The sequence below is a fragment of the Chiloscyllium plagiosum genome, unplaced genomic scaffold (genome assembly GCF_037043375.1).
Source record: "Chiloscyllium plagiosum isolate Xiang-an unplaced genomic scaffold, Cpla_swu_hap1 HiC_scaffold_8, whole genome shotgun sequence".
Taxonomy (NCBI): domain Eukaryota; kingdom Metazoa; phylum Chordata; class Chondrichthyes; order Orectolobiformes; family Hemiscylliidae; genus Chiloscyllium; species Chiloscyllium plagiosum.
Window position 1 is genome coordinate 66,636,898 of NW_028270146.1, and position 13,092 is coordinate 66,649,989.

A 13,092-nucleotide genomic window follows, 5' to 3' on the forward strand; every position below is an offset into this window, starting at 1 on the left:
TTGTTCAACTACTAAATTACTATCGTTAAGTTGTGCAGACATATATATATTTTCACCTGCCCTTTCTTTTTCAATGCTACTGAAATACTGGATTCAGAAATATCCAGAGGATACAACATTGAAATTGAGCAAGTGAAAATGAAGATTCTCAAGTTATTTTTCTCAGCAAATTATTAACTGTAAGAAGACTTCTGTCCTGCTATACATATGGGATGTCACTACTCCGTATCAGTGTTGATGTTCATGAACTATATCTAGAAAACAGAGGATGGAAATAAGGCTTACTATGACAGACTAAAATTGGAAGGGCAGTTGGGGTAAACCTTGACAATAAAGAATGACACAAATAAGGGTGCAAGCAAGTATCTTGGTTCAAAACAGCAGGAAATGTAAACAGTATGGGTGGAGATAAGAAATGACAAGGTCAGAAACTGCTAATGGGAGTAATCAAAAGGGGCTCCAACCGTAGCTAGACTAAACTTCTGAACTATAAATTGCTTGACTTTTTGAAATTAGGCATTCTTGCTTTTGTCCAGATGAGTGCAAGATGGAAGGCTTCAGCAACACCTCTTTTCAGCAATATTATGATCTGTACTACCAAGCAACAGTTTTATTCATTTATCACTTTTCTGTCCTGATTGAACACAACTGATTTAACTTGCTAGACCATCACAGAGGCAGTTAAGAGTCATAGAAACAAAAAAGAAAATGAGTAGACCCTTCAATCCTGCTCTACCATTCAGTGAAGAAAATTCTCATCTCAGTCCCAATAGCCTAGCCTGTATCCATAGACGCTTGGTTCTAGACTCCCTAGTCATTGGGAACATGCTTGCTGTGTTTACCCTGCCTAATCCTATCAGAGTAAACCTCATTGCTGTGGATCTGAAATTACATGCAGGCCAGATCAGGTAAGAAAGATGTATTTCTTTCCCTGAATGATATTAGTAAACCAGATGAGTTTTCAATGACATTTTCGCAGTTTCAGTATCATTAGAGACATTAGGTTTTTATTCCACAAGTATTAAATAGCTGACAAAATAGGAGTTGAACTCATGGTCCTGGAGCATAATCTGGTGATCTGGACTATACTAGCATTAAAAGAATTGCAGGAAATTAAAATTACTGAGAAAAATAAAGTGACTGACAGACAACAAATCCACTGATCCAATGATCTCCACCTTGCTTTCAAATTTAAAAAAAAGGTTTCTGCAACAATAGAAGATACACTAGTTGCAAATTTCAAATATTCCCTAGATACTGGGGTAATTTCAGTAGATTGCAAGATAACAAATGCAGTACTGGTATTCAGGAAGGGAGATCCAAGAAAACTGGAAACTGCAGGTCAATTAGCCTGATGCATGATCAGGAAAATGCTAAGGCCAATTATTAAAGATATGGTAATGGGACTCTGAGAAAATTACATTCTTACACAGAGGCAACAAGGTTTTAATAAAGGGAAGATCATGCTGGCAAATAAGATTTTTTTAAGAATGTAACTCAGGGTGGATAAAGGAGGCTGAATGTTTAGATTTACAAAAGGCATTCAATATATTACCATATGGTACTGATTGGCATGTTGGCTCAGTGGTTAGCACTGCTGATTCACAGTGCCAGGGACCCAGGTTCAATTCTCGCCTCGGGTGACTGTCCGTGTGGAGATTGCACATTCTCCCAGTGTCTGCGTGGGTTTACTCTGGTTTCCTCCCACAATCCAAAGATGTGCAGATCAAATTAATTGGCCATGCTAAATTGCCCATAGTGTTAGGTACATTATAGGGGTAAACATAGGGTAGGGGAATGGGTCTTGTGGGGTACTCTTCAGAGGGTCAGTGTGAACTTGTTGGGCTGAGGGGCCCGATTCCATACTGTAAGGATTCTAATCTAATCATATGAGAAGTAAAGAAAATTACTTGTTTATGCACAGAATAGGCATAAACAAGTAATTTTCACATTATGAAGTTGTTTCTAATGTAGCAGCATAAAGATAAGTAGTGGGGCTGCAGCTGATTACATGGTATTTTAAGAATGTGGATGAAGAGATCAAATCTGATGAATCCTAGCTGGTTAATAATGTTAAGCTAGATGGCATAATGAGCAGGTTAGAGGACACAATTTGCAAAAGAATATAAATAGAAAAAATTAATGGGTAATAAGATAGCAGATAGATTGTGGGAAGGAGTATTACATTATTCATTAACTTTGGTAGCAAGAAGAGGGGAGATTTTTCAAATACTGTGAGAAACTATTAAACATTGACTTCCAGAGGAATTTGGTTATTCTTCTATACAAAACAGAAAGTTAACATTAACAGGACGTAAATGGCTGCTGCCCAATAGCACAAGGAAGTTGGAGTACAGCTTAAGGAAGACTTGGTATAATTGTATAGCTATTAGATGCTGCCAAATCTGGAGTTCCAGGTAAAGCTTTGGTCACCTGTCCCAAGCAAAGTTCATCCAAGTGATTCCCTTGATAAGGAAATTTTTCTATAAAGAGACTGATTTGAAATGGCCTTTTCTCCTTAATATTTAGTAATAAGGTGCTGAGACAAACAAGACTCTACATTCCATGACGGATTAGATATAAAGGTTGTTTCACTTGGGAGTGTAGAACCAGACAGCACAGTCTTTGGACAAGAGAACAGCCATTTAGGGCAGAGATGAGGAGCAATTTTATTCATTCAGAAGGTTGTGCAGTCACGGAGTATAATCAGGGCTATTACATTTTGCTATTCTGAGCGAATCAAGAAAGATGGAACAAGAGTTGGAGTACAGAATAAGGAAGTTTGCTGTAATTGTACAGACCTTCGGCATGGCCTTACTTGGGCAGGAAAGAGATTGTGGATCAGAAATTATAATACTAAATATCAGAGTAAGGTCTGCGTGCTTATGATGTATTCCTGCTCTAATTTTCTTTGAAACAGCTGAAAACTTTATAATTGTTTAGGCTACTGACCTCTCAAGGCTGTTGCAAAGGACACAGTTAAAGATGTACATTCACTTTTTTCAAAAAACACGACTGATATAATCAACACTCAAAGAATATTTAAAGTTACCTATACTGTGAAACTGCCATCTGCTCTGAATTCTTTCTGGAAGGTGTTGTAAGATTTTCTGTAAGAAAAAAAAACTCAATTTGGATCAAGTTTGGAGTAAAGACAGCAAATACAAAAAGTTTGTTCCATAAAATCTTAACTAACATGTCTCTTAAAAAGTGTGTTTTTATTTTCCACTCAAATTGTAAATTGTAAATGCATTTTTGTGCACAAGTTTACAACTTTCCTACAAATGCATAACCGTTAAAGTCTTATTATCATGTAATGGAAGAACACTATGTTAATCTTTATTACAGACATTCTATTCTAGATTAGCACAAATGTCCTCAAATTAAGTACCAAGAAGACGGAAGCCATTGTTTTTAGTCTTTGCCATAATCTCAGTTCCCTAGCTGCTAACTCCATCTGTTTTCCTGAAAACAGTGTCAGATATTGGCCATTGGTTTGCAACGTTGGTGTCACATTTAATTCTCAGATGAGCTTCTGGCCTTATTTGCTCCGCTACCAAGATCATCTGTTGCAACCTCCATAATATTGCCCCTGTTTTAGTTCAACTGCTACCAGAGCCTCATTCATGCCTTTGTTATAGAGTATACAGCACTGAAACAGCCTCTTTGGTCCAATCAGTCCATGCCAAACATAATCCCAACTAAATTAGTCTCACCTGTTTGCTACTGGCCCATATCCGTCCTATTCATGTACTTGCCGAAAGGTGTTTTAAACATCCACCACTTCCTCAGGAAGTTCATTCCACATGCGAACCACTTCCTATGCAAAAAAGTTGTCCCTTAGATTTTTTTTAAAATCTCTCTCCTCTGACCTTAAAGATATCACCCATAGTCTTGAAATCCCCCATCTTAGGGAAAATACAACTGCCATTAACTCTATCTGTACCCTTCATGATTTTATAAACTTATATAAAGGTCACCTCTCAACTCCTATGCTCCAGTGAAAAAGTTCCAACCTACCCAGCCTTTCTTTACAACTAAAACCTTCCATACTTGGCAACATTCTGATAAATCTCTTCTGAACAACCTCCAGCTTATTACTATCCTTCCTTAAACTGGGCAACCAGAACTGAACACAGTATTCCAGAAGAGGTTTCACCAATGTCCTATACAACTTCAACATGACTTCCTAACTCCTATACTCAGAGGTCTGAGCAATTATTCTTAGATTAGACTCTTTCAAAGCTTTTTATACACTCCACAAACTTGTGGTTTTACAGACTTTTGTTGCTCCTCTTAGGTCCCTTTTATAACTTTTAAAAGGGACCTAAGGGACAACTTTTTCATGCACAGGGTTATGAGTGTATGTAATGAGCTGCCAGATGAAGCAGTGGGGCTGGTACAATTGCAGCATTTAAAAGGCATCTGGATGGGTATATGAATAGGAAGGATTTGGAGGGCCAAGTGTTGGCATAGAGGACTAGATTATGTTAGGATATCTGGGTCAGCATGGACGAGTTGGAGCAATGGGTCTGTTTCCATGCTGTATATCTCTAAGAGTCATATATATATATCTTAATTCACAGCAAGCACTGTTCTCCTATCATCCCAGCATTTGCCACCGTAATTTGGCTCCCAATCAAAGAAGTGCAGATAGAAGTCATTTGACCCACTGAGTCTGCACCAACCTTCCAAACAGCATCTGACCCAAACCCATCCCATTCCCCTGCTTACCATGGCCAATCCACCTAATCTGGACATATTTGTGGATTGTGGGATGAAACCAGAGCATCCAGCAGAAACTCCAAACAGTCATCCATGTCAGACACAGTCGCAGATTTCAATGGAATCAAACAGGGGTCCCTGGCACTGTAAGGCAGAAGTGCTACCCTCTGTGCCATCATGCCACCAGTCAAACAATGTCTGGATTATAAATCCCTCCAAGGCCTCACCTACTGCATCTCTAATCAGCTCCAGTCTCATTTCTTTGAAGGATACCTGCACTCCTTCAACTCCAGCTTTTTGTACACCCTCAATTTTGGTTGCTCTACCTGACCATGCCTTCAACTGGTTAGGGCCAAACTCTGGCATTCCCTCCTTACACTTCTTTGTCTGTCTATCTTACTATGCATATTTCAAACAAATCTTTAAATCTACTACTTTGAATAAACTTTTGGTCATCTAATCCAATATTGCTTTATGTCGTTTGTTGACATACTTTGCTTTTTGTGCCTTTGAAGCACTTAGGGCCATTTCATTGAATGAAAGGCATTACATATCCACTAGTACTGTTCCTGGAAGCCTACTTAAAATTTAGAGCAGACTGTGCAGAGTCTCCCTCTCCCTTTCAAAGGGCTCGTCAAAAGTCTTCATACAGCCACACGTATTTGCCCAATGCTCAAGAGCCTATACTGCTATTCAATACCAAACTATGGACAATGTTAATGCAAAAATATCAGTACAAAATCAAAATGTCTCAGGTGCTGGAAAACCAAAATAAAATAGAAAGGTTAGAGATAGCAAGTTTTGACGAGATTTGTAGCTCAGGTTGAGGTTCTGGATGTATGCTTGCTGAGCTGAAAGGTTCGTTTTCAGACGTTTCGTCGTCTAACTAGGTATCATCATCAGTGAGCCTCCAGATGATGCCTTGGTGCTGTGGCCTGCTTTGAAACACAGATACAAAGCAGGCCATACCGCCAGGGCTTCATCTGGAGGCTCACTGATGATGTTACCAAATATGGTGATGAAACATCTGAAAATGAACCTTCCAGCTCAGCAAGCAAACCTACATCCAGGCTGGAGGTACTCTGCGTTAGGCAGAACTTGAGGAGAGAGAATGTTTCAGTTAGATGACTATTCATTAGAACAGTGAAAAGTTAAAAATGTAATAAGTGAAAGGGAGAGGGTGGGAAAACAAAAAACGGACAGTTATTGATTAGGTAGAAGGCAGGAAAGATTAAATAACCGAATATTTCATGGTGGCCAAAGAGACAAGATATCAAAGTTGCATCTTGGCAGAATGACAACCAAATGCCATCTGAAAACAAAAGAACACGAAATGAACAAGAATGAAACCAAATATTCAAGAAAAAGGAAACAAAATGGAGGGCAGTAATTATAGGCTGGATATTAAGTTTGGGCAGCTGGCAAGTAATGAAACTAAATACAAGCTGCTGTTTCTTAAAGTTACATTTATACTACTGTTTTACCTGAAAAGTCTGTTTCAGGCCTTGGAAGGTAAAAAGACAGGTGTTTGATCTCTTGTACTTTCCATGGAAGTACCAGCCTAAGAGTTTATGAGTAACAGGGGCATGGGCCAGGGTAGTGCAAGTAAAACAGTCCCTTAGGAATGTTTAAAGAGGAGAGGAGAGAAAGAAGTGGCCGCATAATGCAGATAGGTGATAGAAACAGTAGAGGGATATCTTTTCAACATGGAAGCAGGTGTGGTGGCAGCAGAACACAATATGAGCTCTGCCAAGGTTCTAGGAGAGTCAGATGGATGGAGAACAGAAGAACAGGAAAAATACAAATATGATCCAGAGTACTAACAACAATGTCCAGAGTAGGTGTATGAAGAATCCTTCGTTGGGGAAAGGAATCAAAATCAGCAGTGCTGATTTGGAAGATTGCATCATAAGAACAGTAGAAAAAGGCAAATTAGGAGAATGGAATTCAGTCTGCACATTAACAGAAGTGTAACTGAAATAGCGGAGAGTCAGAGGTTATAATAGGCCATAAATCAGTCCTTAAAAATTAAGTCACAGAAATCAAAAAATGGAAGACTCCAGATGGAGAAAGAGAAGAACAAAGGAGGATGGAAATTGGAAGCAAATTAAATGAAAATGTTTCCAGTTCAGGCATAAGTAGGAGGGTGCCCGAGTAGGATTAAAACAGAGAATGTCCTTCAAATTCCATTAAAAAAACAGATATTACCAGGCCCTATGTGGAATCCCATAGTTTTACTTGGAGGAAGTGAGTGAATTGAAGTGCAAGTTATTCAATGTGGGAAAAATTCGGTCAGATTGGTTGGGCCTCCACTGAAGGAATAACTGGCAGAAAGTGAAACTATGCAGAGATTGGTATTCATAGTGAAAATTAGTGTGTTAGAACCAGGAAACTTAAAATGTGGTTGGTGAGAAGGTGAGAGCAACATCTTGACAGAGTCATGGATGAAGGTGGGAAGAAACCTGTCACAACCACTGAGCATGTCCACAGCATTGCCGACAAACTGCAAATTTATCTGGTTCCTTTAACCTCTTTTTTAAATTTGTGCGATTCAAGTTAAAAGTATTAAGCTTTTATTTAAATAGGACACATTAGTTTATGTCAAGCTTTTGCTGAGGTTTCCATTTTTTTCTTTGCTTATCTCTCTTCTAAAAAAAAAAATTGGGCAGCATGGTGGCTCACAGCACCAGGGTCCCAGGTTCAATTCCAGCCTCAGGCAACTGTCTGTGTGGAGTTTGCACATTCTCCCCACATCCACGTGGGTTTCCTCCGGGTACTCCGGTTTCCTCATACAGTCCAAAGATGAGCAGGTCAGGTGAATTGGCAGTGCTAAATTGCCCATAGTGCTAGATGCATTGGTCAGAGGGAAATGGATCGGGGTGGGTTACTTTTCGGAGGGTCGGTGCGGACTTGTTGGGCCAAAGGGCCTGTTTCCGCACTGTGGGAATCTAATCTATATCTAAAGGAAAAATTAACCAAAAAAATTACAAATACCAAAATTAAAGCAAATACAAAAAACATTTAAAAGGCGCAAGTCTCTGTGGTATACCACTGGGCCATTTGCTCAAGTTGTTTGTTGCTCAAGTGAAGACATGAACCCCTGAATTCAGAATAAAGCATATGTGATGGCTTCTGTAGTTGAACAATTTGAGCTTGCTTTGAGAGAAAGAGATGGTCTCGTGCTCTTCACTTGTTGTGTGGTCTTGGCACATGCAGATTTCCTGAACTCTTTCAGCACAGCAGTGATGGATATAAAGAAAAATCTTTTAAACTGAAAACTCTTCTCTTATAATGTCAAATGTTGAGAAATCACCACTTGACTTGAGATTGATATACAGTGCTGCCACCAATCCTACTTTCTATTATTTTAAATAAGTCAAACAACCCAATTGAGCCAAAATTGGTTCAATAGGCCCTAAAAGGCACTGAACAAATATCAAAATCACAAATGAAACTCAGTTGAAGAGTCTAGTTATCAGCAATAGAGGATAAATTATGTGATGAAAAGTGTGTAATCTATATATATGTTGGTATCACTTTTAGTGTTGATTCTTTTTGAATCTGAATGGTGACCTAATACAGTATGTATGTGGATTGATAGGTCTTTTTAAATTTAGCATGGAGGTCAGTAATTGAAACATAAGCATGCAAAGCTACAGATCTTCTTTTAATACTAAACAGACATTTGTTACATAGAAGCAAAATAAACTCAAATAAATAAAAACAGACCAAGCTATCTAAATATACAATATATGTGACTGCAAAACCCCTCTACTGTTAATGAAAGGCTATTGACATTGTGGGTTTTACAACAGGGAATGTATACACTGAAGGCATCAGCTTGCTCATAGTTTAAAACAATCAAGGATCGATTTTAGTTTGCAAACAAAAAGACTAAAATCTTTTAGGAACAGTTTTTGAAGGAGACATAATTCGAGTCAGAAGCATATATATTTTATCTCCGAGAAAGGAGTATCAGACATTCTGGAAAAGTTCAGTTCCAATGAAGTGAAAGTTTATGAAACTTCAAGTCCAGGAGTGTTTGAATAGAACTTTGCAGATTGTTAAGACAGAAAAAAATCTAAGCTTTCCCTTGTCATGGGTATTTGCGTAAGTAGCATTCACATTTCACAGGACAAAACTGGGCAGAAGCAATTGTGTTAAAACTAAAGTTCTGGTTTTGAGAGAAATTTCTCAGGAGTTTGAATTGCTATCATAGAATAATGTTGGACAATGGATGAGACTGTCTTACTGTGAACTTAAACATTTTTCAAACTATATTGTATATTTAGATAGCTTGATCTGTTTTTGAGTTTATTTCTTCCTGTGTAACAAATGTCTTTAGTATTAAAAGAAAATCTGTAGCTTTGCATGCTTATGTTTCAATTACTGACCTCCATGCTAAATTTAAAAAGACCTATCAATCCAGATTTTATTCTGGGATCTCAGTTGTCTAAGAGTAACGTTTTTTGGCAGCAAACAAAGCTATCTAGGCTTAATGAGAATAGCTCTTAGAAATGGACATATCAGAGGAGGCCACTTAGCTTGCTCCACGACTCATTCAGATCATGGCTGATTCAATTGTGACCTAAACTCCAAATTCCGACTTACCCAGATAATCATTCAACCCCTTGCTTAACAAGAATCTATGTACCTCTGCTTTAAAGTATTCAAGTCCTTTGCTTCCACAATCTTTCAGGAAGAGCGTTCCATAGACTCAAAAAGCTCAGAAAAGAATTTGCCATGTCTGTTTCAAATGGATGGTCCCTGATTTTCAAACAGTGAATTCTAAATATAGGGGAAACAACCTCTCTACACCTATCCTGTCAAGGCACCTCAGGATCTTGTATGTTTCAATCAAGTAATGTCTACATTCCAGTGGATACAAGCATAGCCTGTCCAGTCTTTTTTCATAAGACAACCTGTATATTCCTGGTTTCTAGTAAACCTCCTCTGAACTGCTTCCAATGCATTTCAAACCTTTCTTAAATAAGGTGACCAATAATATACATAGTTCTCCAGATGCAGTGTCTCCAGTACAACGGAAGTATTACCTCCATAACTGAGAGATTCAATTCCCCGAGGACTAGATTTAAAAAAAAGCTTTTTCTATTACTTGCTAAATCTGCACGTTAACAGTTTGCAGTCAAGCAAGGACACCCAATTGTATTTGTATTTCAGAGCTTCGCAATCTCTCATCATTTAGATCATGTTACTTTTTATTCAATTTTCACACATTATACCTCATTTGCCACATTTTTGACCACTCACCTAATGTATCAATATCTTTGTGTCCTCTTTACAGCTTACTTTCCTATCTTTGTGGCGTCAAAAAGCTCAATAAGCATAGCTTCTGTCTCTTCATCCAAGTAATTTATAAACATTTGAGAGCCCAGCAGCAATCCATGTGGCACACCATCAACATCCTATCAACCTACAAGGCCCATTCATGTGTACTTTCTGGTTGGTCAGCCAATCTTGAATCCATGCCAATGTTACCTCTGACACCACGAGCTTTATTCCACCCCCACCACAACCACCTGATGTGGAACCTTAGCAAAAGCCTTCTATAAATCTAAATAAGTTTAATCACTGGTTTCCCTTTATCCACAGCACATGTTACCTTCTCAAAGACTGGTCAAACATGATTTCCCAAAGCCATGTTGACACTGTCCAATTACCTTGAACATATCTGGGTCCCTGCTATAACTTCTTAATTAATCGTTTCCACCATTTTCCATACAACAGATGTTAAACTAAGAGCTTGTAATTTCTCGTCACAGGTGACATCCAAAGGGCTGTTTGATAATGTGGGAGGGGCTGAAATATGAATGGATGGATTCAAATATGGTGCTCTAGGAAAGATGCGAGGTGACGATAGATTCAAAGGGAAGGACAATTGTGTCAAGGGATTTTGTTTTTTTCAGAAAGAGAGGTTGAACTTTCTGTCCAAGGCCTACTAAAGCATTCTAACAATACTTATTGCAAACTCAGAAACAGAGCCCTACCTTATGACTGGGCACTCAACAGCCTTCCAGACTCAACACTGAATTCAACAACTATAAATCATAACCTCTCCCTCCATCTTGATCTGCACTGTCCTAATTTCACTGACTGAATCCAGCTTCTTTCTTTTCTTTATCTCTTCATATGTCATTTTGAAAACGATTCTCATGTCACCAATTCATACCTTGTTTGAGCACAATCTTTGTTTCTTCACTATATTCATTGCCATACCATAGCAATAGGTAATCTTTTCTCATTCAATGTCCTTTGGTCTCCACCTTATTACAGACCTCCTTTTTCTCTGGTCTTCTTGCCCCCAGCATTCACTGGCTTGAAACATTTGACTACAGAGTTCCAACACCTGTAGTATTTTGTTTTTGCATTTTTAAACTTTTCCCAGTTCATATGAAACAACATAGGCCTGAAATGTTAACTCAGTTTTTCACACTATTGACACTGCCTGACCTATTTTCTGCACTGATCTTGTGGAAGCATTATAGTAAATATTTAAGTCAGGGTTAAAATACAAGTTTGGGGACAGCAGACTCTCCTACTAACCTGATAAAAATCTGTGTTGGGTGTACCTGTATTATTAGTATACAGTTTAGGTTTCAAGTGAGCAATGACAGACACATATAAAATAAAAACAAAATGTTATATGTCATGACGTTAGCCATGGCTCAGATGGTAGCATTAATGCCAGTGTCAGAACATTCTGTGTTTAGATATCATTACAGAGACTTTCACTTAATACTAAATGTAGTACTGAGGCCGAATGTGTTTTTTCAGGCAGGCATAAACATATTCTATTGCACTATTTTTCCACGGTGGCTTGGCCACTATTTATCCCTCAACCAACATCACTCAAGCAGATGAGTTAGGCATTACTACACTTACTGTTAATGGACGATTCCTATGATTACAACATTATAGGGGCTACACTATAAAAGCTGTCCGCTGGGTGTCCCAAACATTTTACAGTCAGGTGTAATGAAAGACACCATAAATAGAAGTTCATTTTCCTTTGACACAAATAATTTACATGATTTGCCTCACTTCAAAGATCCTTTCCAACAACAGATAGGTTAGTATGCAAGATACATTTCTGTACATTTGTACTGTTCAACTATTACATCCTGGGATGAGAACTTGAAATGCAATAAGTGTCGATTTAGGTAGCATTTTTGGTACAGACACAATGGCCCAAAGGTCTCTTCTATACTGTATGATGCTATGAAACATTAATATTAATATATGATACTACTTTTCAATGTACAACCTGTTTTCTTGAATCTTGTCTTTTCCTTTATCTCCTATTTACCCAATTAATACCAAATAGCATCATGAAACCAGAAGCATTTTCTTAAAACTACTCTACATGATATGTATATCCAAATGGCAAGCTATGAGAGATTAAATTATTTATGGCTGGCTTGTCCACACTATCAAACTGATTAAATGACAAAACTGAATAAATTGGACAACTTAATCAGGATATTCAACTTGACTTCATGTGACACAAGAACATTGCATAATCAATGTTCCCATCAGTTTCTGGGTTTCCAAATGCTGCTCTCAACAGATTTTGATATCCAATTTAAATTCAATTCACCAAGTTGATAAAAATGCAAAGAAAACTCTCTCCCAACCTTTCTGAGCACAAACCAGAAAAAAAGTGTAATAACAGAAGTGAGCTGCTGATGTATGAAGGGACTTTTTGCTAGAGTTCGAAGATTACACTGTATTCACAGGACATAATTTGGATGTCCAGTTTTTGATGAGTGGATTTGAACAGTCAAATCTCAAAGCAGCAAAGATATAGCCAACCGGTAATTCAATTTTGTAATTTAGTCAGGAATTGGTTTGCAAGTTCATATTTAATGGGAATACTTTACTGTGGACATGCAGCACGCAGGAAAGAACTCTTTTGATGTTTTAGACAACGCAAGACTTTGCAAATTTAAAAACACTTTACAAACTATGTGCTGCATTTAACAGAATCACTCTCTAAATAAGTGAGTGATACTAATTTTCAGAAGTCTACATCTTAGTTGAATGTAAACAAGTAAATACATTTTAGAAACTGGTTTAATCATGGTGCAAAATTCCTATCAGAGTTTTCAAAGGACTACACCCAAGCCTCCAGCATAATTTAATTCTAAAGAAAGTTCGCATTCACTTATCAGACATCAATGACTGTATCATGGGCGTTGCAACTGTGGCTGAATACCTACGAGTTCATTTCTCAGTCATATAAGATCTTGTTTTATTTATCAGATTCCTTAATTCTTTTATTTTCAAGAAAAAATGCGTAAATAATTTTTAAAAAACAATATTTCCTGGGATGCACTAACATCAAGC

At 37.8% G+C, this 13,092-nt stretch overlaps 1 protein-coding gene across 16 annotated transcripts in view; it reads right to left on the reverse strand.

The window, feature by feature from the left end:
- Positions 1-13,092, reverse strand: part of ralgapa1 (Ral GTPase activating protein catalytic subunit alpha 1) — a 315,513-nt gene that overhangs the window by 264,166 nt on the left and 38,255 nt on the right. For all 16 annotated transcript variants that reach the window (XR_015757926.1, XM_087989919.1, XM_087989918.1 and 13 more), the window contains exon 4: positions 3,053-3,110. Coding sequence is in view for 15 of the 16 variants with exons in the window: in XM_087989919.1 (XP_087846045.1) it covers positions 3,053-3,110 (58 nt within the window). In the remaining variant the exon portion in view is untranslated. The remainder of the gene's footprint in view (positions 1-3,052; positions 3,111-13,092) is intronic.